The sequence below is a fragment of the Montipora capricornis genome, chromosome 3 (assembly GCF_036669925.1).
Source record: "Montipora capricornis isolate CH-2021 chromosome 3, ASM3666992v2, whole genome shotgun sequence".
Classification (NCBI taxonomy): domain Eukaryota; kingdom Metazoa; phylum Cnidaria; class Anthozoa; order Scleractinia; family Acroporidae; genus Montipora; species Montipora capricornis.
In genome coordinates this window covers 18,391,650-18,419,101 of record NC_090885.1, presented here as the reverse complement: position 1 = coordinate 18,419,101, position 27,452 = coordinate 18,391,650, and the positions used below count along the sequence as shown (strand labels likewise).

General features: G+C 40.4%; 3 protein-coding genes across 4 annotated transcripts in view; 2 read left to right on the top strand and 1 right to left on the bottom strand.

Moving 5' to 3' along the window:
* The window catches only part of LOC138042496 (uncharacterized), a 22,258-nt gene extending 14,562 nt beyond the window's left edge, over window positions 1-7,696 (top strand). For both annotated transcript variants that reach the window (XM_068888404.1, XM_068888403.1), the window contains exons 5-7: window positions 1-55; window positions 2,608-2,652; window positions 7,102-7,696. The exon at window positions 1-55 is cut by the window's left edge and continues 44 nt beyond it. In XM_068888404.1, the coding sequence (XP_068744505.1) occupies window positions 1-55; window positions 2,608-2,652; window positions 7,102-7,298 (297 nt within the window). In that variant the 3' untranslated portion in view covers window positions 7,299-7,696. The remainder of the gene's footprint in view (window positions 56-2,607; window positions 2,653-7,101) is intronic.
* Window positions 7,697-19,431: 11,735 nt separating this feature from the next.
* Window positions 19,432-24,497, top strand: LOC138042494 (isochorismatase domain-containing protein 1-like). The gene is made up of 5 exons (XM_068888401.1): window positions 19,432-19,589; window positions 21,642-21,689; window positions 22,255-22,410; window positions 22,899-23,015; window positions 23,812-24,497. Exons 1-5 carry the CDS (start codon window positions 19,467-19,469, stop codon window positions 23,956-23,958), a joined length of 591 nt encoding a protein of 196 aa, XP_068744502.1. The 5' UTR covers window positions 19,432-19,466; the 3' UTR covers window positions 23,959-24,497.
* The window catches only part of LOC138042492 (dipeptidyl peptidase 9-like), a 23,802-nt gene continuing 20,262 nt past the window's right edge, over window positions 23,913-27,452 (bottom strand). Inside the window, exon 19 of the mRNA XM_068888399.1 lies at window positions 23,913-26,927. Coding sequence (XP_068744500.1) covers window positions 26,835-26,927 — 93 coding nt within the window. The 3' untranslated portion in view covers window positions 23,913-26,834. The remainder of the gene's footprint in view (window positions 26,928-27,452) is intronic.

Sequence of the window (27,452 nt, the reverse complement as noted above, 5' to 3'; positions counted from 1 at the left end):
TGTCCTGATCCCTGGGTCAGAGACAACTGCAGAAAATCATGTGCTTTTTGTCCAAGTAAGTGCAATAAGAATCATGAATAATTTAATAGGAAATCTGCTAATAGACACAGTATTATAGTCATGCATACCCTGTAAATCCCATTTCAAATGTTACCCCTGAGAAGTAACATACAGAATGGCGCGCTATACGGTCAACCTGCTATACATCCTATTTATTTCTTAAGGTAGACACAATATTAGCCGTATTCATACTAGAAGTTGTCTTGAGACCTCTTAGACCTGTTTCTGCTGTTTGAAAACGTTCAAAACATCACTCGTGCCCATAAATCACAAAATGCACGCGCAAGTTCGTTCGATTTTTTATTTATTATATATACATACATCTTATTCGATGGTTTATTTTACAATGACTGCAAAATTCTCGCGCGCTCATTGGCTAATTTTTATTGTCAATAAGCGGACAGACACTGACAGACACATAAATTTAATATATAGATTTAGTTGTTTAAAGAAAAACAAAAACAAAAACAGCAGTAGACTAGCAACCTTTGTGGCATGATTATGGTGCTGAAGCAAGAATCCACCTACAAGAAGGGGTTCCTCTCCACTAACTGAAATAATAATCTCTAGTAAAGCGGGTAAGTGGGGGGAGAACATTTTGTATGTGGATGGTGAGTTTAGGGAAAATCATAGCCAAAAATGAGCCTGTAAATAACGTTTAGTGCTTTAAGCAAACTTCTAAAAACACTAGCCAGTGAAATTTCCCCCTAATTTTACGAAAACTCATTGCGATTACGTGTTTATAACATAAGGGCAAAATTTTCTTGTCACTGTCGAGGCAGAACGAAAACCAGTTGGGCCGCAAACGGATTAAGAAAGCACTTGTTCGCTCGCATTTTAGAAACAAATCAACTTTTTCTTTATGTCCAAAAGAATACAGATAATTGTTATTTAATTCCAGTTGACAATAAAAATTCGATTTTCATTCCTAAACAAAGGAAAAACCGATTAAACCACTTTTTAAAAACACGCATCCACTTTTAATTACACATCCGTAAAAATAACAAACGGTTTAGTGCCCAAAGAAAGATTTTATGGAGTAAATTCTTCCACTAAGTATGAGCTATTACTGGTATTCTGTTTTGTCGTTGTCATTCTCTTTCGCTCTCCTTTCGTTTCTGTTCTAAACATAGGTCCTCTAGGCATCATGTAACCTTATCAGAGCTTCTAAAGATATGCCAAAAATTGCAATACAGAGGAAAAAGCAGCTCTAAGCAAATTAAAAATTAACACTCGGCTTTAAGTTTGTATCCCTCCGATGCTTGACTTGAATAACTGCGTAGCCACCAGTGTGGACCACAGCTATTACGATATGTCCAACTGGATTGAAACCAGCGAAAAATGCAGAAAGTAAACATTTTCCAAACACGAAAAGCGTTGACTGTGTATAAAGAACTATAGTTGATGTAGTATGGCCTTGTAGCCACGTCGAGCCACAGAAAGCGCGCGAAAAGTGAAGCCTCGTTTACGTTTAAGTGAGTTAACCTGCGTCGAGCCTGCAATCCAATCGAAAACCAGTACCTGGTCAGTGGTAAACTTTAAAAAAACAGCTGACCTCGGGGAGCCCTGAGCTTGAGCCTGCGATATGATCACGTGATACTGGTCACGGATACCTTGTTTTGACAGGTGTCAATTGTTCATAACATGGATGTCCAATATCAAAGTAACAGTTGTATGCTGTTAACGGGCGTGATGCTGGTCACAGTAGGGAGCTTACGAAACGAGGACGTCGTCGGCTACAAGGACTTCATTTAAAAATACGAGTTCGCGTTATTCACATCACTACAATACTATTTCATGTTGTTTCGCGTTAAAAATGTGTAGTAACTGTCGAGGAATTAAACTGGTATGAGTGGATTGGAAGCGTGAAGAGAGAACTGAAAATCCATCGTCATTGCTACCGTCCTCTACAGAACCTTGAATTTAGTCATTTCACGTCGTCATTTAGGAGTTGACAGCAAAGAAATGTTCCAAAATGTAAAACGCACGTGCAGAGCGTGCAGAGCCATTGTTTTTGCTGACTAAACCTATTGTTTTGTAGCGTTGTCGTTGCAGTCGACGTCGTCGTTTCGTAAGCTCCCTATTGGCATACATGGAGGGGTTGACGTACGTACGGACAGACGGTCGATGACGTCATGGCTATAAAAATTACTCGCATCGTTGCTTTACCATATTTTCTTAACTATGGTGCTCCGCGATAATTAATGCGTTTCAAAGAGCTTAATTTATGCAAACCTTAACCAATAAGAAACGCAATATTCTTTTGAGTGCACAATACTAAGGGGGAAAATGCCTTGGCCTCTTTTCCCGCCTTTCGACACTGCAAATGCAGCCGCCATTTTGATTTGTTATTGTTTTCGTACGGCCGCAAGAGACTTGGGTCTGTGGAAACACCATACCGGGAAAATCCTGTACCATTAAGAGTGTTCCATTCCAACCGCATTTTCCGTGCAGATGGTAAACGCCCCCAGTAACCTGAAATAGATCTTGTGTGGACAGCATATTTTTATATCCACGAAAAAAACACTCTTTTTTTTTCCATTTCAGAGCCAAACTGTACAGAAACAGTTCTTCCTATCATACCTACTACAGGTTTGAAAACATCAGTCTTCGTTTAAAATTCGGTTATACTCTAAAAACTAATTCGCTCATATCATGCGCGAGGAGGTTGACCAACAGTAGAGTTGTTTTCATAGAATTATGTCGTACAGTTAGAGTTAAGTTTCCAAAATCCTGAATTTAGAAATACAGAAATACAAAAAGTATTTTAAACATGCGTAAAAGCTAACCTTAGGCCTAATTAGGCCTGAACAAAAGTTTAGCTTGTATGAATGTTGGCTTCCAAAATCTTGAATTCAGGATTTTGGAAACTTAACTCTAACTCTACGACATAACTCTACATGTTCCAGCACTCGGCAAAGTCCCTCTTGACTTATGGCTGTTTCTGCTTAGGTGCCCTCACACACCACAAGCCTTTTTAGAGACATCACTGCCAAGTCGGCCACGTCTGCGGGAGAGATCACCGTGGCACTCACAAAGAACAGCCACCTTACCGGGAACTTCATCCCCTACTCTTCTCGAATAGTGTGTGGATCTTTAACGTCCCAAAGGGAACTTCTGAACATAGAAGATATTTGTGAGACGGGGCCTACGATTTATAGTCCTTATCCGAGATGACTTCGGAATAGTCGGGAAATACTTGCTAACTTATATTTTGGAATGACATTTTCGTTGCCGTAGCCGTCGTCTTTGACTTCTTTGCTTACTATCCCTATTTGTGCCTACTAATTCAAAGGTATTTTTGCCCCGACTTGTGATTATGCAGGAAAGGTAGATCTTAACAAGTGTTATTGAAATCCAAAAAGAAAGTTGGGGGTAACCACTTATTTTTCAAAGATAATTCATGAACAATATTTGTAAAAAGCTTTAAAATACAAAGCAATGTATGGCGTTCTTTCTCAAATTGAAGCTCAATTATCCCTAAAGAATACATGGTTACCCCCAATTTACTTTTTGGATACCAAGAGTACTTACGAAGATCTACTTTATCTGCATAGTTTGAAACCGCACAAAAATATCCCTGCATTAGTAAGCATCGGCGATAGGAAATTCGAGTATCTGGAGATGCGCAGAACGTATGCGCAATAACAATAGTAGGCACCGTCCTTGAGGACGGTGCCTAGTAATTTTTAGGATACTTCGCCCAAATTGTAAGAAGTGAACGAGATAGAATAACCGCGAAAGAATTATGATAAAGCAAAGTGATATTTCGATGTGACGTTTTCGTTGAAGTCGCCGTCGAAGATCTTAAGGTCCCTATTCTATCTCGTTCACTTCTTACAATTTGGGAGAAATATCCTAAAAATAAATTGGTAAGAGCAGTTACAAAGTGAAAATAGAGAATGAAAGATTCTCTTTTGCATGCTCACGTTGTCGTCAAAACCTCAAATTTGGTAATTTCACGACTTCCGTACGCGGAGTACCGCAAAAATATGTACTAAAATCCGTGCTGCACGTGCAGCACTATCATTTAGGCTCTTTTAACTAATGATATTATTGTTTTGCGCCGTTGTTGTTGCCGTCGCCGTCCTAAAATCTTAAGCTCCCTAGTTTAAGAAACGACCACGGCTAGGACAACGCCGGACAACGCAAATGACAATCGTGCAGCACGTGCGGCACGCATTGGTACATTTCTTTGCCGCATTCAGCAAACAACAGGGCCCAGCTGGATCAACCTCGTCCCCAGGGCCTTCTCCTCTGCGATTTTCAAAATGGCGGCTCGAGCCGCTGGATAAATCGCTATCCACTGGATAACTCAATTAGTTTTACTAGTCTTTATCCGACGGGTAGTGATTTATCCGGTGAAATCCGGTTTGACGACAACGTAAGCTCATAACAATTGCAATGAACTATTCATTTTCTATTTTTACTTTAAAACCGTTCGTGCCCATCTAGTTACAGGATAGTTCGCCCGTATTGTACAAGGTGAACAAGACGGATTAGTATTATTACATAGGTGATTATTGAAAATTCTCTGCGCTGATTGGTTGCCCTTGAGGTGAATTATTACGTGATAATCACCTGAGCGGTTCCTAAGCGGTTTTTTCAAAAAAATTATTTTCCTGCGTTTATTATTTCACTATTACACATTGAAGAAATACAATCTCCATATATAGGAGGTTATTACAGCTAAACGGTCATACGTACACACACACACGCTTAACACAAACGACTGACAAAAAACAACCTGGGATAATATACAAAAGAATTTGCTACACTTATAATACTGGAAACAAAATTACGACAGAGGCTTGAACGTCCAAAGACTTCTTATAAAACTTGTTTAAACTGGTGGTCGAACTAGCAATATACAACTCAGTTAAATAAACTTATAGTAGGTTTCATCTCTTTTCTCCTACTCTTATAGATTACAGATTTTCCTACCAAAATACAATAATTTAAAAAGTCAAGATCTTTTCCACAGAAGCCAATAGTTATTTCTTTCAAAGATAAAGTAATATCTTCTTTCATATTTTCGTAGCAAAATAATTCAAACTCTATCCAGAATGCTTGTGGAAAAGGGCACAGATAAAATAATGTTCTAATTCTTCTCTAGAATGGCAACAAAAAGAGCAAGCATCTGAATATACTTTTCCCAATTTCTTTAGTAGAATATTCGTGAAAGTTATATTATTAAGAACTTTAAATTGAAAATCCCTTATAAATGTCTTCATACAGACTTCAATATATAGAAAGAAGGGAGATCTCGGATAACTCTTTACGAGTATAACATTAAATTTCTGCTGCACCCTTTTGCACCATTTGGTAGAGTAGCTTTCAAGTCAATAAGCATACTATAATAATGTTTGCATTTGGCCACCCCTACATCAAAGAAATTATTATTATAATAGAAAACCAGTTTTTCACTCATTCTGACATCATCTTCCTTTAATACACCTTAAGATATTAGGAATAGCTGCTCATAAATCAGCCCATTGTAAGAAATTGCATTTTATATTCGTTTCATTTTTATATCCTTGGCGGCAAGGCGTTTGGTCGAGGTGACAGACGAAGAAATTAATTGTTTTATTAAAGAAAATTCATTTTTTTCAAATAATCGCCTATGTAACTATACTAAAACAATCATTCGCCTCAGACTCGGCGAATATCGATGAATAAAAACCTCAAGTTCGTCTCAGTTTTTATTCACCTCGTCTTTGGCGAATAATTGTTAAATAATCGCGAAGTACTTGCGGTAGCGCTAATTTGTCAGTATTTTGGAGTGACGTTTTCGTTGTCGTTTCCGTTGTCAGCTTGCTTAAACTCCCTAACCAACGGGAAAAAAATAAGGTTTTGAGGACAACGTAGCATATTTACGTCAAAGCCCCGCGTACCAAACTATAGTGAAACTAAGCTAAACGCTTAGAAATCTGACTTTATTGTTGCCATATGTGGCGCGAAGTTTTTTTTACCTCCCTTATGTTGACAAAGGTTACAGCAACGAAAAGGTCACTGTAAATAGCACTGTCGTAAGTTATTTGCGGATATACCATCTGGTTCATATTGTGCAACATAGGCGAAGTATCGAAGGCACGGTTTTGAGACCTTCATCGTTGCATCGCGGCTTCTTTGTCGCCGAGACCTTGTACTAGGTTATTCAGGGGCACCCAACGACCAATTTGTTGTAAAATGCATTATACCCCAGTTAATGAAAATAAATGTTATTAAGGCATTTTCAGGTGTTTTTCAGTGTTGCTGGGAAAACATTATCTGTTCCTTTTTCCCAGCAAGACACACAAAAAATTTCCCAGCCAGCTAGATAAAATTGGTTGGTTTCCCAGCCAGCTGATGAAATTTATTTCCCAGCCAGGAATTCCGCGCGCTTTCAAATCCCTCGATCCAAAACGACCGAACACAAGCGACAAAACCGGGACAAAACAGGTTTTTTCCGCAAGCGCAATCACAGCCGTCGTATGTTTGTGACTACTCTCTGGGAGAGGGAAGGGTTTTTTTTTTTTTTTTAATTTTTTATTTTTTAGTCGTCCTCAGTCTTCAGAGTTTCTACAGCCAGCTCGGGTTGAAATGCTAGAAAAAGTCAGTAATTCCCAGGCAAAACCTCTATCAATAACATAATTTCCCAGCCAGCTAATCGACACACCTGTATTTTTGCCAGCCAGCAAGATTCCTCTGGGGAACAGATAATATGAGGAACAGATTCGTTGGGTGCCCCTGGTTATTCGCTGGTTGAGCTCCTGTTATTCTCAAGGTTTCGTCGCTTTTTTTTTTTTTTTCGGATTTGCCCATTTTTGCACCAAACTAACACAGACTAGTCCTAAACGAAAAAAAGTTATCATTTTCTCATTCATTCAACGGGCTTAAAAAATTACCATCTCATGTAACATCCTCGGCGTATAACGTAAGTGATAAGTGTAACTTGCAACTAGGAAATTGGTTACATTGTATTTAGTTTCGCAGTGCCGCTTCCTTTCATGCTCTGGTTTCTTCCTTCAAGTTGACTTTTTTTTTCAACAATCATTGTAGGAAATCCACAAACCACTCCTGTTGGGAGAGACTCATCCACTGTGCAGTCTACAACGGAGCTCACAGTGACTATGACGCCGACTCGAGACCAAGAAGGTGCTGGCAACGAGACTAATGGAGCTTCCTCGCGCTCTGCCCTGCAAGGCCTATTTTTCCTGTCCTATACTCTTTTTCTATGCTTATTATCGTTCAGATGAAGACACCACCGTTGTGGACGCGTCTCAGAAAAGGAGCGTTAATGATGATATTTCACTGATCAGCCTGTTACTTTAATGACATAAGTTATTTCCGTTCCCTTTTAGGTAGCCAACGGCGAGATTAGTTATGGCATTTTCAATTTTATTTATAGAAAAATAACGAAACATTAGTGAGAAAAGTACCAGACAGAATGCCTATTGGTGAGGTCAAGCGAGTGCGAGTTGAAAAGAGTGGGGATTGTAGCGATGTGCATTTTGTTATGGCCATGGCCCTATCGACCACTGGCCAGGTCGTCTACAAGAACAATTTTCGCTTGTATCCAGTAGCAGTGGCTACTTGCAGGTCATTTTAATTAATAGTGTAAATCAGAGAAACAATAAATTGACGACTGTTGTCAGTTGTGGTTGGTATCATGAAATTGCTAAATAAAGACTATGCCACTTTTCCTCAGATGTCCGGCAAAAAGTAGTGTCAAAAAAACGTTGGTAAACGATCGCTGTCTGGAACTCAAAATAACAGTCGACACAAAAAGATCACTAAACAAAACGAAGCTTTGATATAACAGTGTTTTTAACAAAGAAAATACTTTCGTGGTAACGAGTACGAAAAACGGAGCTTTCTAACTCGTTTCCGCGATTGACGCAAAGCCGTAAAGCCCTGGAGCAAGCTCTCTTGGTTTGGAGTCACACGCAAACGAAGGGCGAACGATATCTCAATGATGTCTCGCGCTGGCGAATTAATTGATCCGACACACGAGGACAGCACAGGAACGAGCCAGGCGTCAACGAATTCACAAAAAGAGTAGATGTGATCGTTTTCCGAATATTTTTTCTACACTAAATGCGAACTCGACGATGCAGATTTACATGAATTAGTCGGATCGAGTCACTACAATGTATGGAAGAGCGGTTTGTCTGTGCGTTGGTTAATTAACATTATTATTCCATGGCTGATATTCTGGATATTGCTGATAGTATGACAAAGTACGCGGAAGTTGAGCTTTACTTCCAGCATTTTCAGCAGAATCGCATACAATTTATCCACTGAAAGCTTTCAAAAGACACCATTGTGGCGGTAAACTAGGTATTTCGCAAAATATCGGCCACCTCTTGCATTACATGTTTACTTCTCCCTCGTCTTTATCGTTTTCTTCTTCGTCTTCTTTCATCTCTTGAATAACATGCAAATGACTCGGAGACCTCAATGTTTTCTCGTAACTCGAGCTCCTGCAGGTGTTGATTTTATCGGGTCCCTTGTTACTCTCCTGGTGAACAGTCGATTTTTCAGAGATTTTTCTATCGTGCACTTTGCTGGGACATGGAAATCCACCAAATTGTGCCGATGGCGATACTCCAGCCAGAGAGTGTAACAGGTAAGGATTGCTCGCAGTGAAGTAGTTGAACGGAACAACGTTTGTTCTTTGTCTTCCACGTTCGTTGTTACGAACTTTCAAATAATTACAATAGTAATAATAACACAGGTAAGCACCAATCATAACCACTGCTAGTGCGAATAGTCCTCCGACAATGGGTAACACAAGGTCAGAGGTATCAGCCATTGTCCTCAACGATCCATTGATTCGGAATGCACTCGATGCCACTGAAGTTAATCAGCGAATCAAATTTAGGTTGTAAACTATTATAGTTCCGTGGCCCTTATCCTTAGCGACTCATGCAAGTTGTTTTAGTTACGTTTCAAGCGTAAAGCGCCACAGAGTTTGATTTATACTGTAAATATTCCAATTTGTAAGTTAGTGTTTCCAAAGTGTTCGTGTACGTGCCCAAACGCGCATACAAATGTATGTCTACAAAGAAAGTTGCGTGACCTTACTCTCATTTTAATACCATCCAGGTTATAATATTTGCCATCGTGGTTGACATTTAATATTTGAATAGTGAAGAGAGAGTTGGTTTTGTCACCTTTGTCATGTGACAACTTCGTCTTCAGGCTCCCTCCTCTCGCTTTGAGAAATACCATCGAGAGTGAAAAAACGAAAGGAAGAAGACGTTTGAAATTCAGGCTACGAAGATGGCGGGATCAGAGCCTATGTCACATTTTTCGTGCAGCTTGTCTCAGCTCGCGATTTTGTTGCGATAGAAGTTACACGAAAAAGTGCCCCAGTAGTGACCCCTTGGAGCATCATCATCACCCTTGTCATCACCATTATCTTCACCTTCACCCCTCCATAAGATGTGTAGATGGTCCTCGTCGACGGACAAACAACACACACATCAAAATATCCTGTAACCTCTTGCAACAGGGTCTGGAAGGGGTTTCGCGTGATCCGTGAATTGATCCCAAAAAAGAGCGTGAGTCGAGAAAACTGAAGAAATACAGCCGTGATTTGTGAATGGTGACGCCTGATCCTTTAAAGTTGTAGTGCGTGAATCGAGATTTCTGCCTTTATAATGTCGTGAACATCAGTCAACCCTACACGAATACATGTAATTTGTCTGTCAAGATGGTTCCAAACAGGTCTCCTGTCATTGTTATGTAACATAATCTACCATTGTCATGTTTCGTACTTGACCTCATTTGACTCATTTGTAGTTCACATGAACTGAGATCAGAGACGCGTTGAGAGACGACATGTTGTAATCATCTGCCCAGGTCACTGCCAATCAGAGGGTGGTTCGTTGGAAAATGAAAAGCTGCCTGTCAAAATTGTAACACATGTTCACGTCCGGTCGCCTGGACGTTTTCAATGGCGAGCGCCAGAGTGATCGAACCGTCCAAACTAACTCGAACTTTATGACAGGTTTTTAACATCATAGAAAAATCAACGACCAAGGAAGTAATTTCATGGTAAGGTAAGGTAACTTTATTTAAAGTCGCAAACGTAGGGAGAGGTTGCCCAAATCTCCCGAGCCAGTGGCTCATGTTAAGTTTTGAAGTTACAAAACAAAATGTGAAAGAGGAGAATTGTAGAGCTACGATGTAACAGCAATGAACTTCATTTATACTTTATCAAAGTCAAACAAAGGGCCAAGAATCGTTGGGTTATGGATTTCATCACCAACTTTTTGTCGCCTTCCCATCTCAGGGTCAACTGATAAGACCCAGGGGCGGATCCAGAAATTCCAGAAAGAGGGGGCCGAAGAAATTGCGGCGACAGCGCACCCCTTCTCCTCCTGGGAGCATTTGTGACCAAAACTTAAGGCTTCAGAGGACACAATTTGAGAATTTTTAAACGATGCCAGAAAGCGATGTCGAAGTGGTATTATAAGTAAATTATTCACACGGTCTACTAACAAAGATGACATTATATATTCAATTTTTCATACGTGATGTATATCTATCAAGGCAAAATGTATTTGAGATAAGAAAAGCTCTGAAACTGAACTAATCATGATCTAAAGTAAAACCACCTGATGCACACTGTACCACTTGGAATTCGGTTATTTACAGAAGCTCTTTAAATACAGGGAAAAAAGGGGGGTGGCCTCGGTCCCCCACTAAATCCGCCCCTGAGACCATCTCTTTTCCTGTAGTCATGTGTAGAAGTAAAGTCATCACAAGGAAAGCCGTTTAATCATATATAGAATTGATCAATTCTCTATCCAACTACGTGATACGTGAATTCCCCCAAAAAAGTTACGTGATTTGTGAATGTACGGAAAATTAACCCGTGATTCGAGGTCTAGACCCTGTTGCAAAAAAGTGTGACAGCGATTAAATGTGCCAGCGACGTTACTTAACGATCCATGCCATGCACTGGCTTAAAAGGAATAGTGGCCTGACTGCCTCAAGATCGACGTATCAATTTGCGCTAAAAACGTTCATTGTTGTTGAATGAAAATTTAAAATTTGAGCTTAGGCTCAACGTTCTAATTATATTACTATGATCGTTAATAAATTAATTCAATCCTGTGTGGCATCAAGTTGCTTGTCACAGGCTCGTGCCACTTGCTCTAAATGCCGCGAAAAAAAAAAAGTTTGCATTTATGCACCTCCATACAGACAGATGAAAATTACCGAGCAAAAACGCCGGTCTCTCCATGTATATAAGTGGTTTGTAACCATGCCAATCCTCGGATAGCAACGCTTCAAAGTACAACTTGCTGGTGGACGAACAAAAGGAGCTAATAAGAGGTCTTTTGTTATCGTCCGTGCATCAACATGGCGGTGATGACATAGGATGAAACCACTTACTACAGGTGCAGTTTATAAATTGCGAAGTTTCTCTACATATAAAAATGACTCAGGGAGGCAGTGTGGCCCAGTGGTTAGAGCGCTTGCCTTGAGATCCGGAGATCCCGGGTTCAAGACCCGCTCTGACCACTCATTGAATTTGATCCTGGTACTCCCTGGTTCAGCTTCCCAGCTGCACTTGTAAATAGCCAACTGGTTTGCCTCCGGCCAGTTGGGATTCTTAAAAATTGTTGTTGTTGTTCTGTTGTGTTGTTTCGTTGTGTTTCATTGGCCCTGAAAAGCTCCTATGGGGAGCGGTCAATTAAATATGTATTGTATTGTATGTATTGTATACTCAGTCACTTCGCAGTTCATTAATTGCGAGTAATTTATTGCAATTTTTTTAGTTATATTAATTCCCTGCAAAAAATGGAGCCCTTTGCTAATGTTGGCTTTTTATATATTGACCTGTCTATATTTATTCTACTCTTTCCTTAGTGCTAATATATATGACTTTCACATATAGTCGCCATGTTCGTTAAAAATGAGCCAAAAGAATCACTTGTGTCCGAAATGCACCCAATAGGCTTAGACGTAAAGGGACGGTCCCTTTACGCGAAGCTTTTGCTACTTATTTCGAACAATAAGGTAAAGGTGACGGTTAGAGTTATTTTTCACGGGCACCCAGCGAGCAAATTTGAGAGACGTTTCTAGGCTCCCTGTAATGTATCAAGACTGTCTAAAGATATGTTTTCTCGAAATGGTTTTCAGCTGAGCACGCGCGCGTAAGCCACACACGCAATTCTAAAAGCTGCTCGCGTCAGCTCATGATTCAAAATGGGTCACCGTCCAGAAATAAAGAAATACCGCTAATTTCGTTCAGCTTTCTTCTAATTCCCACATATATGGAATATAAATAGACATCTCCTATTCACGAAAACTACGAAAATTCTAAACAAACGGTTTAATGGTCACTTTAAATCCGTTTGTGTTGGCCTGTGGCTCCACCCGAGGGCGGACTTGAATGAGCGGGTGACGCATGCGTAAATGCTGATCTTGTAACCCCCGACACCGCGGCAAAATGAGTGCGCAGGCTTGAGCCACGCGCGAATCGTTTCCACGCGCGAGGGACTGGTACCAATTAAATTTGCAATAGAAACAACAGCGCGGCAAAATGGCGGCAATTTAAATTCTCTGTGTTTGTTTTCATTTTGCGATGATAAGGACAACACTACTTTGATAAGGTTTAAATTTTGAAGAGAGCTTCCTGAAAGACTAATCTTCCATGTGTCTTTTCAAACCAAAAAACTATACTTCAAACCACGAGAATTTTACCTTGCATTCGAGCGATAGAGCAAAAGTACGAAGTTCGTAATTTTATTAGTCGCGATGGTCTCTGCGTTCGTAAACCTCTGGGGGAAAAACTGTGCACTGAGAAGGAAAACGCCGGCTAAACATCTTTGCAAGGGCAGAATGATAATTCCTTCTGCGAAGATGGCTTATGTTGCTCCTGTTGAATGAGGAAATCGTCTGTTTGTTTCATTGGAATCATTTGAAAGTGAGAAATAAGCTTAAGTTCTTTTCATGCCCGCATCCCACTCATTCGGCAACTTGGATAAGTCACTTACCTGCCCTCCATTCTCATATTTTACAACACTAGTTACTTTTACATGAGCGAGGCAATAAAATAAAGAAAATAAGTCTTAATTTTAAGAGAGGATCACAAAAAAGTTTTGAAACTAAGTATAAATTTGACTCCAATGCTACTTGATGTTTCCCTTTTACTTGGAGTTTGGTAGTGGTCCATCGTTGAAAATATTTTTTCAGTATTTTTCCTGCAGCTGGCTGGTAACTGTAATTTTTTTATCCAGCTTTGTCGATCACCTTGTAGAGCCTTGCTTGGATGAGGGTGGGGAGACATGAGAATCATGATAATGAAACCATTCACCTGCATGTGTTTGGAAAATACTGATTTCACTTTTGCATGCATTGCACCAGCAAAAATCCAGCCTAAATTTTCTGTAAAGATACTGAGAGAGGAATGTAATCATACATCCAGCAAGACAAAAGGCATTCTGCTTCATACTCTAACATTTTATTGTGCACAACTGATCCAGTTTCACTACCCAATGATAGACCCACAATGGCTCTATCTGGACCCACAATGACTCTATCTGGACCCACAATGACTCTATCTGATTCCTTTTCAACAGCAACAACCACAACAACTACTATGGTATGTGTTACCACAAAACACAATATACAGTAACTCAAATATCTCTCTAATTTTATTGTTGTAAGTACTGTATATTCATTATTAAGACTATTACAAGTAGGAGCATTCTCAGAAGTTAATATCCAAACCCATGCTCATCAAGAGAAAGACTACAATAACATACAGCTGTATTAATGTAACCCCCTCATTTTTCCTGATTTTACAACTTTACTCGTTTATATCTTTGCTTTCGGACGGTGATTTTTTTTTTCATTTTTTGCATGTTAGCTTAGCTTAATTTAAAACGTTTGTCTTTCAAATTTAAACAAATCTGTAGGTGAAAACAAAAAAACCTGATTTTTCTGAAAAACTGGCCTACAGATTTTGTTGAGTTTTAAATGTTACATTACTTCAAGCATTAGTTAAGATCTTATCAATGGTGAAATGGTATATGAAATGAATCATATATGAACTGCGGATAGGAAATCAAGTGAAGCTATGATCTTCGCAGTTATGAGAGCAATTTTTGCAATTGCGTAGAGAAGCCTGAAAAATTCAGGACTTCAACGGGGTTTGAACCCGTGACCTCGCGATTCCGGTGCGACGCTCTAACTATTAGAACAATTAGAACCCACAAATGACCTGCTCCCAACGTCAGTGGCTTCATAGCTCAGTTGGTTAGAGCGCCGCACCGGAATCGCGAGGTTACGGGTTCAAACCCCGTTGAAGTCCTGAATTTTTCAGGCTTCTCTACGCAATTGCAAAAATTGCTCTCATAACTGCGAAGATCATGGCTTCACTTGGTTAAGATCTTATGGCGACAAAATCACCGGGGAAAAATTTCCAGGTCGGCTAAAGAATGGCACATTTATTTCCGATTCATCATGAAACGTTAAAGAGAATGGACTGGGAGGCTAGAAAAGGTCGCTAATCGAATAGTGGTTGACAGTTTTGAAAACTCGAGGAAGGTTGCGGGAGGTCAGAAACTTTGCAGCCGTGTTGTGCATTATAGTGGGGACTTACAGAAGAGACGGTGGCTAGGGCAACGACAACGCCACGAAACAAGACTATCATTGGTTAAAAGATAAAAAATAAACGTACTGCAAGAGTGGCACGAGCGACGGTTTCTTTTACCTTTATTTATACTACCCACAAAAACGGCAAAGTAAGAAAATAATCAAAATTAAGATGTCTGTAATCTACTCTCAACCTGGATATGTTCTTTGTCAAGGGAGGATGACGGGAGAGAACACATCCATGCACAGCACATGGGCCTCTTCAAGTCCCTCATTTTCTATGGACCTTTTCCAATGATAACGTTTTTTTTTCAAATCCGAGGCCATGATTGGCGTCTATATTAATTAAGACACCTGAATGGTTATCATTGCGGCTGCGCGACCCGACACTGACCCGACGGCACGAGACCAATATAGGAACTTCAAGATATACGACACCGACGTCGATGAAAATGTCACTTTAAAATATAACTTTGCAATATCGTAAGTCCTTCGCGATTATTCCTCTCGTTCACGTCGTACAATGTACAATGTGGACGAAATATCCTAAAAATAAATTAGTACGAGCGGTTTCAGAGTAAGAATAGAGAATGAAAGATTCAGAGTTGTGCGCTCGCGTTGTCGTCAAAACCTCAAATTTGGTGATTTCACGTCGTTGTTGTGCAGTGTACGGCACGAATTTATTCTAAAATGCGTGCCGCACGTGGAACACGATTACCTTTCCTCTTTTAACCAATGATATTGTTGATTCGGGGCGTTCTGGTCCGGGTTGCTCGAAGCATGGTTAGCGCGAACCAGCGTTAAATACCATGGAAACCTACGTAGGTTTTGATACCTCTTAACCAACTGTTAGTACTATATAACCAGGATTCGAGCAACCGGTCCCTGGTTGATGACCGCGTCGTATATCTTAAAGTCCCTAATAACTTTCACAGCGTGGCGCGGAGCTTAAAATAGATTGAAAAGAAAAACTGCCATGGGGCATGGGCAAATGTTCTCTTCTCTCATCCTCTCTTGTCTTAGTATATGTTCTTAAAATTTTGGCTAACAAAAAAGTGTGTACACGAATAAACTTCCCATTCTTTGCAAAGCAACAAAATCAAGCTGTTTCGGCTTTAATATCATTGTAAGTTGGTTACTGAATCAAATCTAATCAAATCGTTGGTCGGTTTTTGAGGAGAGAGGAAAATCGGAGTACCAGGAGAAAACCTCTTGAAGTAGAGAAGAGAACCAACAAATTTAACCCACGTATGACGCCAAATCTGGGAACCGAACCCAGGCCACATTGGTGGGAAGCGAGTGCTTGCATCCCTGCTTGTGGCTGTTGAAACATGGCCACCTTTATTTGCAGCTATGGCTGAGACTGAATTAGAATGTGACTTTAAATACTGTACACCAAAAACTTTAGTTGCCGATTTCGTCAGGTAAGTTTATCATAGTTTCGATAGAGTAGCGATTATATATAGTGAGAGGGGGTATGTATCAAATCCATCTTTGTTTGACACACCGATATCAAACTTTTCTCCCCAAGTTATAAGCTGCTGAAAAGAATTCCGGTTTCGCCTTGCTGAAAGAAATGTTAAAGTGTGTCGGTTACCAATATCTTTTGCCCTTTGCGTGCCTTGTACATGTTATCTTTCTTGACCCTCACTAAATAAAAACAAAGGTATTACGTTTACAATCTGATTCATATGACCTACCCACTTCCAGTTCCGAAAACTGCGGAAATAACCAAACGGAGGAACTTACTGACGCAAAGCAAGCGATGGTCTGTTAAGCTATTAATTTAAACTGATTTGGCAGTTTTGAAGAGGAGAAGAGACGACGTAGTGCACTCTTTCGCAGCCGTTCTTTAGGGCGTCACGCAGCATTCGCGTTGCGCGACGCTCCAGAAACTGCAGCGAAGGAGATTATCCTTGAACAAATGGGACCCATTATTTTCTTGGCCATGTCAATCTACGTGACAAAGCTTTAACAGAACACTTCATCAAGACTGTCAAGCGTACGTACACAATCAATTCGAATACTCTTCCGCCCAGGCAAGTTTTTGCTGCATCCTTAACTGTCAGAGCACTCGTTTGTGTGGAATATCTTCACAAGGACCATTCCGAGTTTGCCGTTTCTCCCCAAGGCAAGCCCTCCGCCGTGTTCTAAATTTGTTACGTAGCAATATGGATTTTGAGCTTTATCTTGCCCCGATGGTTGCATTGTTGTTTTTCTTTCTTGTTGCTATTATTACCTACTGCTGTTACAGCCGCGGACAGGTGAGCAGAAAAGATCGAGAGGTACATCTAAAGGACGCTGAGTTAATCGTGGTCGAAACCAAGAAAGGATCACACAGCGCAGTGGAAGACTTCTTCATTATCAAGCACCTCTGAAAAAGCGAGCGACTGCCTTTTCTCGCGAACTACTGACTGACAAGTCCTTGAACTGACACAAAAAAAATCAATCGAAACTCCAACATGCACAGTCTCCTTATATCGTGCTTCAGGTGGCCATAAATTTGGTGTAGTCTTCAAGTACAAGAGCAAAGAGCCCAAAATTTGATGATTTACTTGTTTTTGATTTAGAAGAAATTTTTACAAGCTGCTAAACAACACGAGTTCTACAGAGGGACGACGGAACACGAACCCTAAAAATCAAAGAAAACGAGAACAAAAAGAACAATTTAGCTCAATTACTAATAGATAAATCCATCGACCTTCTATGATATCACAAATGTAAACTCAAATAGACAATTTCACTATTTGCGGGGTCGGAGAATAATCTTTGTTTGGCCACGCGGTGACGTATCGCTGAATGTTTGGGTGTGTACGATACACAGTGGTCTTCTCGCTGATCACCTTTTTCCTGTATTTTAGAGGAAAACATCAATATTACAGCCTTCGAAAGTTGTTTTGAGCCACATCACGGATTATTTCAGACAGTTTTGGCTATGGGCCAGTTAGCGGGTGGAAGCGTGAACTATCTTCGTACCGTGTTAATAACGAGAAGCAAATATGGTGGACTGTATGGACAACAAAACACTAGCACCAACCTTTTGACTTCTCTCGCATGTATCATATTTACTGAAATAAATTCTAGCAATGATCGTTAATTGTCTGGTGTTTGATCCCTCCCGTGGCCCGTCGTCATTAATTGAACGAGAACACTTAACCACTTTCCCAGTCTTCTTCTTCTTCTTTATTAATATATTTAGTTTGTTTTCTTCTCTTATTACGGGGCTATTTGCCCAGTCGACTACGGGACCACGGTGGCAGTCAACACAGCAGTGCGTCCATAGAAGTGTGTCCAAGTAGCCCCGCATTCTACAATTGCTCTCAGCGGGAGCATTTTGCCTGTAGAACTTCCTAAAAGTCAGTTCTTTTTAAGTAGAAAAATGAATTGTAGTGCTCTTCACTTTCACCTTAGCCTTCTCGGCATTGTTTTCCACAATTAACTGCACCTTACGATTTGGAACAATGTGTTGTACCACAAATTGACCCCACGAGTCCTAAGCTGGTGCTTGATGACAGATTGATTACAGAAACAACAACAAAAAAACGCCCGGGCTTGCTTCACTTTTATGATTATATATTGACTCCTATTTTTCACATAGCCGTTGTCGTCGACGACAAGGGACGAGAAGAGAGAGAACCTGGGTTCGAGGTTGGCACAAAATCATGAGGATCGAAGAACAATAAAAAAATGCGTTTTGGACAAGCAGTGAAAGATGTTTCCGGCGTTGAGAGGAGCAAAGAAACGTGATTGGACGCACATTTGACGTATTTGCTGTGAGAAGATGCAGTGCATCGTCACCATACGATAATATAGATAGGGGATAAAATTTCACTGCGCATGTTTGTCTGTGGCATGGCGGACAAGCGACGGTCGGTCTGCGCTCTGAGAAAGTGCTTGCCAATTCTCTTCACCAGAGCCTCGGATCGACCCAAGGTTCTCTGGGCAACCCTGAAACAAAGTGTCTTCTCATTGGTTTTCGTGAAAAACAATCAAAACCGTCTCTATTGGTGCATTCATGTTAGCTAGCACGAGGACTGAGAAGGCGCGGTAAGGTTCAAATAGCCAATTTTTGGCTATACGAATCCTACGGCGCAGGTTCTCCTACATAGAGTTTGCCAGAGCTTTTTTCTCCCTCAGTCAAGAGAAGAGCTCTGGGGTCGAGATTGGTGCTTGCCAGCTTAGCATGTGTACAGGCGCGCCGGCCACTCTCCTAAGAAAATTGGAGAGCGGCTGTGCACAGGCTATTGCCAGCTCTGCTGTACTTGTTGTTTTAGTAAACGACAATGGATGTGAAAACGTCATCAGTTGGCAAGGCTCGATTACCCGGCTCTATAGAGGTTTTGCACGGCAGCCATGTTGCATGGCAGGAACAATAGAGTCTTTTTCCTATGGGAACAACTGTTCTTTCTAATGCAAAGCATTTTCATTGTTCCTGCCATGCAAAACCTCTATTTCGGGAAAGGAAACCGCGCTGAGGAAGGGACGAAGATCGGACACGATAGGGTGGCGGAAATTGAGCCTAAATATTGGCCCGGCACAATTAAAACTATTTTGCGTTCACTCCTTCGAAACGCGGCTGCGATATATTAAGGAGATCATCGCAATGAAATAAGATTTTGCAGTTGAGAAAGAAGCCTGAGGAGAAACAGGACTGAACGGAGGTCCTGACGTTGCAACTGCGTTGCACACCGCTTCTCGCAGATCGAGTACGCGGCGATGGCCAAAAGGATCCTGGCTCTGGGAGCGAGAATACATCCACGCAGACTCTCCCTTGGAACGAGGCTGCGTTTGAGCGACATTCCAAAATGGCGGTCAAGCTTGGACGACTCGCGGCAAACAACACAGCATTTTTTCTGTGTGATATCCAGGAAAAGTTCCGACCCTCCATCAGATACTTTCCGGAGATAATCAAAGTTGCACAAAGAATGGTGAGATACCTTTTTAAGGATGAACACCTAAGACAACACATTGAAAATAAGTTGCGTGTTTACATTCATGCCTGGATCCGATTTTATGTTGCCGAGTGAATGAACTTTATCACTCTTTGAAGTCCCTTGGTCCATCATAAATCGGAAACAGGACGAAATTATCATTGCAGTAACCCAGGCTCAAAAGAGTTTTAATTTTGAGCTAAAATCGTGAAAACGGGAAATTAAGCTTAGTGATAGGCCAGTTTCGTAGTGGATCGAGCATGAAATGGAGGCTAATGCGAGGGATTCTTTTCACGTGCAAATTATTTCCCCTGCATTAGCCTCCATTTTATGCGAATACAAATCTGGCCTATTGGTTTAGTGAGCAACTATCTCAGAAATAGGTCATTTTGGGAAATACCATAATACTCTGTTTGTCGCCCAAAAATTTGCATAAGCATTGTTTCTAGTTTCTTTTGGGACTTACAATGGTCCCAAGAAAAAACAAAAACAATGCTTATGCAAAATTTGGAAGGACAAACAAAGAGAATTATGGTATTATCCAAAGTGGCCTGTTAGCTCGGTGACTTTACCCTGTTTTTTGTGTGCTCTGCCATAAGGCAGGTGCAGTCCTATAACCATCTGTCCATGGCACACCTCTTAAAAGTAGCATAGTCTTTGCAATTCTTGACTGAGTCCAAAACCCTATTTTCCTCATCGTGGGACCTCATGCCTTTGATTCTTCCTTCTATAACAATTGTCAATAGATCACCATGTCTTAATGTGTGCCCTAGCCATCTCCTCTACCGATTCCTAATGATGTCAACTACTAATGTCTCGTTGTCTCTCTCCCACTGGGGTGAGTGCCTCCTCATTAAAAACTGTGTCAGCCTATGAGAGTCCTAGCAACTTTCGCCAGAGCCATGTCTTGCAGCTCTCTAACCTTCTGCCATCCTCCTGATTGCCCAAGTTTCAGCTCCATAAAGTAGTGTATTCCAAACTAATGACTTAACAAGTTGCTTTCTCAGTGTCAGTCAGCAACTCTTTCCTTGTAGAGAAGAGTTCCTTCGCATGTGCAATTCTCGTATGAACGTCTCTTCCACAGTCATTTTCTTGAGGTTACCTTCTTGAGGTGACTTTTTTTTGCATACAAATGAAATTCGTTATTTCTCATTGTAAAAAAAAAAAATTCAAAAGAACTATGAATTTCATCTTTTTACTCCATTTTTATGAAAAGTTCTTCTGTCTTGTACTATGCTAGCAAATTTGATGGGGCTAACCCATTGACTTCTGAACTGAACCCCCCCCCCCTCCCCCCCAACTGACAAGGAAAATCATCTGGTGTTAGACAAAATAAAAATCTATTAAGTCTCTCACCTAGGAGTCAATAGGTTAAAGGGGACACAGTTTTTGAGTGGACGTAGAGGTTATTAACCCATTGGCTCCCAAACTGCCCCCGTTGACGAGTAAAATTAGAGAGCGTTAGATTCTAGGACGAGAACGACTGCGAGTACGAGATTTTCTCACAGACCAACAGTGAGCGCACGCAAACCAGCGTCATTTTGGCGGGAAAAACATGATGCCGTCGTCATTTTAGTACGAGATTTTGCAAAAATGTCGTCAAATCAAAACAAGTCAACAACACAGTAGCAATTTTGGCATTTTTTGATGAGCAAAAAGGCTCAGTTACCAGCAATAAGAATACCTGAGAACCCTATACTGCTAACAAAGAGTAAGATTAAGCATACAGGTTATAAATTTCATTAGTATTTTCGCTATAAACGGGCAGTCAAAACTCGTACTTGTTCTCGTCGTAGAATCTAAAGCTCTCTATTGTCTTGCATTAGACAACAAAAAGTCTCACTTCTTGGAGGCAATGGGTTAAGAAAATTTTAAAAATTAATGCCAGGTTTGAGGTGATTATTAAAGCTCAGTTTTAGGGAGTCTTTGATCCTTGCTGTGCCATTACCATGACAACAATTGGGACCTCCCTACCATAAGGCATAAGTGAAATTGTGAGTTTGCTTTTTTTTTTACAATTTGTAATTTAATGACTTGCTTTTTGTCTAGGCAACAGCTGCCAACATTTTGAAAATTCCAGTCATCGCAACGGAACAGGTATCAAAGAAAGTGGATTTGTGAGAATTGATTGATTGATCAATTAATCAATCAAGCAATCTACCAAGTCTGGTACTTGGCTGTGGGGAATTTAATAGAAATAAAGTCATCCAAAATCTGTCTGTTTGTCTGTATTGTATACCAGACTTGACAGTCGTTTGAGCTTGTTTTTTAGTATTAAAATTTTATGAACATTCTCTGACTGATTGACAGAAAGAAGGAGGCAAAACAATTTGCAAAAAACGTCTACCATGATCCAAAAGGAATTACAGTGTTACAGTTATAAGGAAGACGTATTTGCGCAGAGTTTTATTTTGACGGACTATCAATAGAGAGATTTTGCATCGCATTTATGGCAATGGCAAATGTCAGGCTAATGTCAAGTAAAGAAACTACAATAGTGGGAATTTAGCTGATTGGAGTAACGTTGTCTCAGTAGGAGAGGCACAAGTTAGAATAAAGAAATTTTCATGCTGTCGTGACAGAAGCACCTGACCTCTCACTGTTTCCCATTTCACGTAATCACTATGCTAAATCTCCCAGGTTATTGTTTTTTTTCTTTAAGTATCCCAAAGGTCTTGGCAACACTGTGGAGGAGATTGATACCAGTCCATTCAAAGATCGGGTATTTTCCAAGACCAAGTTTTCCATGGTCATTCCTGAGGTAGAAGAACAGCTTAAGCAGCTAAATGTTGAGAACATTGTGTTGATGGGAATCGAGGTTTGTTTCAAAGCTTGTCTATTTTTTACCTGTGATGGTAGCCATGGAGACCATATTCACAGGCTATCTCAGTAGGTTTCCTTGCAATTTTTTTTTCTCCATTTTGAATAAGCCTATTTGGAGGAATGTCACCTTTATACAGGTGTATTTAACGCAGTTCTCCCTTTCAAGTGCATGTTTTGGATCCCGTTTTGAAAAGTCAAAACCCCGTAATAGAAACCTTTTGTAAACAAATATTGTAAAATAACTTTGTCCTTTCCAGGCTTCCACATAAGTTTGTAAGGCAGGGTGTCAACAAGGAATTCCCCCAGGTCAAATTTCCAAAGCTCAAACCAAACCAGTATAAAATTCTCTATTAATTTGTTGGGTCATGCAGCTGGCATTGTTGGCTTTTTGACATGAGACCCCCTTCTTTCTATCCTGTAAGAGTTTTTAACTTTTAGCATTAAAATATTCTAATGCTGCAGTGCAATTGTTTACTTTCTTAGACGCAAGTTTGTGTGTTACAAACTACAATGGATCTACTGGAAAGAAACTACAATGTTCATGTGTTAGCTGATGGTGTCTCATCACGCACCATGGTGGAAAGAATGTTTGCTTTGGAGGTAAGAGTGCAACATCTTTTACTTCACTGGTTAACCATAGCTGAGCCATGCTTTTATGGTTTTCTACACTGGATTTTTCTTCCTGCACTTTGGCTGATATTTTAACAGGTCAAAGGTCATTGTTTTATCAATACAGAAAGTATCCTAAACATTCATAAAAGCTAACCTTAGGCCTAAGGTTAGCCTTTATGCATGTTTAGGATACTTTCTGTATTGGTCAAACAATGACCTGTGACCTGTGACTTGTAAAAAATACCAGCCGCCTGCACTTGAGATTTTTGGGTCACGTCAGGCAAAGCTGACACAAGTTGTAGAGAGTGAGTAGCAGTGTAATTTAAACCTCCGGTAGCCATATAAGGTGTGCTTGAAACTGAAAATTTGTTAGCCTGTGTACATGTCGCAATAGACCATTTTCGAGTTCTCACGGCTGGACTGGATTTAGTATGAAATGGAGGCTAATGCTGGCAAATTAATTGGTGTGTGAAAAGATTATTAAGTGGCACACATGGGAGTGGCGACATGCATGACAAGAGGCGCATGCATGAGAAGCCCTCAAGAGTCTGTTGCTGCACGTTTCCTCCTTCACACCTGCACCTCCTGATACGACACAAGCTGAGTAACTAACAAACCTAGAAATTACATACCAAAATAATTATGATCTACAGAAAGCCATTTTGTTTCACTCCAATAACATTAGATAATGATCTCTGAGTTGATCACGCAAAACATGAAAGGAGCACCATTCACTTACGTGGTAGATGCTAATATTGTTAATATATTACTTCCTTTGTTTCAGCGTATCCGACAGATTGGTGGGTTTGTGACTACGAGTGAATGCACTCTCTTCATGCTCATGGGTGATTCTAAGCACCCTAATTTCAAAGAAGTTCAAGCTTTGGTGAAAACTGCTTCTCCAGACTCGGGTTTATTGTCTAAAGTGTAAACAAAGACTGACTTATTGTTGTGGGTGGTTGGGTTGTGTATGTTTTTAGACAAAAAGTGTATACAAAACTCTAATCCACTGGACCCCTCAGGAACTATTCACGACCCACCCACCCACTCATACTAGTTGGCCTCTCCCAAAACGCAGAGAACCCAGGCATATCGCCGTAACTTACTGTAAGTGAAGATGTGACCTGAAGAACAATATAATTGTGATTCTTTTTGGCTCACGAAACAGGAGTGATGGAAGTGATCTGAAATGCGTTGATTAGAATTGGTTACGTTTTGCGAGATACATGTATTAACAATGAAGGTTAAACTTCCACACAGATGACGAGGTACATGTCTTGCAGCGCGAGATATCCAGGCAAAAACGACTGCAGTAAAGAATAAAAAAATGAAAGGTCGTGTCTACTTTAATGGGATCATAATCAAGGTCAACAATACGTATTTTTATACAATTTATCTGTAAACGAGTTCTAAAATGAAATTAATGTGATTTTTGCTTTTGATATCATTAAAAGTCCTAATAACGGAGAATAGTTTAAGTGTTTTAAATGTCTGACTTCTTTAAAGCTGCAGTCCTTTTGGTAGCTGGCAGGATTTGGTTCATTTCGTAACACTTTGTTATCATTATTGTTAAAAATTTCCGAAAGTTTTCACAGAAGAGTAAAAGGTCTAGAATTCGCGGAGCGATCTGAGTTCGTTATCCTTGCCGCTGACCAAAAAACTGTTGCCTTTACAGACGAGAATGGGAGCTAATTAAAGGAAGGACGATGACGAAGGCTTCGAGAACGTTAACAACATTCCATGAATAAAATTGGTGAGATCGGTATGGATATTTATCGTCAGGTGCTCACGTCCCCCATATAACTCAAATTTGGTCAATTCACGTCGTTGTCCAATCTCGTCCCCATAGTCCGCATTTCTTTTGGTCAGCACCAAGAACACGGAATATGGCCACTTCCATTTTATGTGAAGTTCCATTTCTGTTACTGTTGTTTCAAATTTCTGAGCGTGCGTAGACGAGCCGGAAGTCCGTGATGTGAGGACTTCCTGCCTGGAAAGTGACCAGAGTCCGTGTTCTTGGAGCTGACCAAAAGAAAAGCGGACTCGTCGGACGAGATTGGTCGTTGTCAGGGCAAGGACGGCATAGAAGTGTATACAAATGTAAAACGCACGTGCAGGGCGTGCAAAGCTTTTGTTTTTTCTCATTAGAGCGGTAATTTTATGTCTTTCTCGTAGCCGCCGTCGTGGTCTTGCTTAAGCTCCCTAATTCGCCCTTGTCACACGGCAGCCATACTGTCCCAGGAGACCAGAAAAGCTTTGTTTCACCACGCCAAGCCTCACCCCCATGGTGTCCACTGCGAGGCTTGGCGTGGTAAAACAAAGCTCTTTTGGTCTCCCCCGGGTGGTCTCCCGGCACAATATGGCCGTCGTGTGACATAGGCAAATTATTGTAAGTGATTTTGTTTGCGCTATAATAGCTTTGGATCTCCTTATATGGGAGAACTCGTGACGAAAGAACGAAGGGATGCACAAGGCGAACTCGCCTGAATTTTCTATTCACCTAGTCTTCCAAAAACTGCGATCCAAGGTAACAAGAGAAAGGTCCTCGAGGGATACGTAAAAAACGTTTTTCCCTGCGAAGTTAAAATATAATTTATTCATAAAATGACCTAAGATTTTGAATATGTTGAACTTTGAAAAACAAAATCATTACTGCAAATGAAGCACAATGTCTATCAGCAAACTACTGTGATGAATACCCTGCCACCTTCGTTAGCATCCGGCTGCGGAGTTCTTTGGCGAACCAGTTAGTATACAATGGATGTCATTCTTATGCAAATAAATGGCCTGTATTCAGCAGTAAAGCTCTATTGTTTACAAATATTTAAAAGTTGAATTGCCCACTAGGGGTTCACCTTGGTACCAGAACATGGTGTGCTTTTATTTCTGTTTTCTCAACAAATTGCTTCCTTGGTGATTTCCAAGGAATTGTTATGCAGAATACCGCAAAAATATGTGATAAAATGCGTATCGCACGTGCAGCACGATTATTTTTCCTCGGTCAACCAATAATAAAGAGATTAGGCACGCGACATTTTTGGGGGATGGACGACAACCGGAAGCGAACATTTCGCATGTCACCACAGCAATGTCTCCCAGATTTTTAACCTTCTCTCTAATGGAGGAAAGATACGTAGCAACAGACGAGTTCAAAGGAAAAACAGTCCACGTCAAGTTGCCGTCCGCGTTTCCAAAAACGTCGCTTGCTGTAAAATTGGACATCATGTTCATTTGATTTCTTAAAATAGGTGTTTACTAGTCGTAACCATCTCAACTGCGAATAGACTCCCTATTTTGGAACGAACGAACGCAGAAATTGCATAAATATATTTGTTTCGCTCTCCGCGGCGCATTTTACTTAAAAACACGATTTAAGATACAGTAAACACCCGCATATAAGAACACTGATTTGGGGTTTCAGCCTGAAAGTGTTCTTAAAATGTTCTTACAACTGGTTTCAGAAATACTTCAAATTATACATTACTAGAGGTTTAATACACATACAATGCTTTTTTGTAGTTGATTTTCGAGTTTGAAATGGTCCTGAACACCATAGTACTTTGATATGAGTTGCTGTTCTGTATTGTTTCCTTATCCTAATACCCTTTCCCTTTATATAAGAACATGTTTTATTTACCAGTCTAAATTTGTTCTTATTTCTATGGTACTTTATTGGCCAAATTTCAGCCTGATTTAATTAATTAATTAATTAATTAACTAAACCACTGTTCCTTATATACAGGTGTTAACTGTAGTTCATATACGCTTTAGAAGTTAAAATTCAAAGCTAAGTGGATGCACTTTTTTTCACAAATTTTTTTGTAAAAAGGATAACAGCGTTGTCTCGTAGTGCTCCGAGGAAAGCGATTGACGGATCCCGTGTCTTTCATTAGGATAGATCTAGAACAAAAGAAGAGACTGTTAAAAGTGTTCACACTTGTTCCTCCTAAGGCAATTTTAATTTGAGTGCCATAATTGCTTTGGTTTTGTAATAATGCGTGTTAATCAAGTTGCCTAAAATATTTCTTGCTCCAGTTACGAGCAGCCAGAAAGCGGAAAAATCGCTTCGAAAGCTCTTCCTCTGCACGTAAACGTTCCCTTCGCAGGACGCCACATTTTTCTCTTACGCGTTTTCTCATGCTTTGCGCTGGCTGTAGTTATTTGCTCTAAGGTTTGAGGCATTCCCTTGAGAACAGAGAAACGTGTTGTAAATAACAATTTCGTACACATAATTAGCAACCTCCCAAGTGAAATGCTGGGCGCTAGCGCCAACCGAGCCTTATAAGGGAGCAAGTCCTCTCAATAAACAGGAAATGACGTGTACGCAGACCAGTAACAAAGATGAGCATGCGTTAGTCGAAAGAAATGTCATGTGCTAACAACACTACTGGGCAAAGGCGCATGCGCTAGTCGAAAGAGACATCT

Coding starts and splice junctions, on each gene's coding strand:
- LOC138042494 (XM_068888401.1), top strand. CDS start 19,467: ATGGCGGTCAAGCTTGGACGACTCGCGGCAAACAACACAGCATTTTTT. Junction 21,690..22,254: donor CAGTCATCGCAACGGAACAG/GTATCAAAGAAA, acceptor TTTTTCTTTAAG/TATCCCAAAGGTCTTGGCAA. Junction 23,016..23,811: donor AAAGAATGTTTGCTTTGGAG/GTAAGAGTGCAA, acceptor CCTTTGTTTCAG/CGTATCCGACAGATTGGTGG.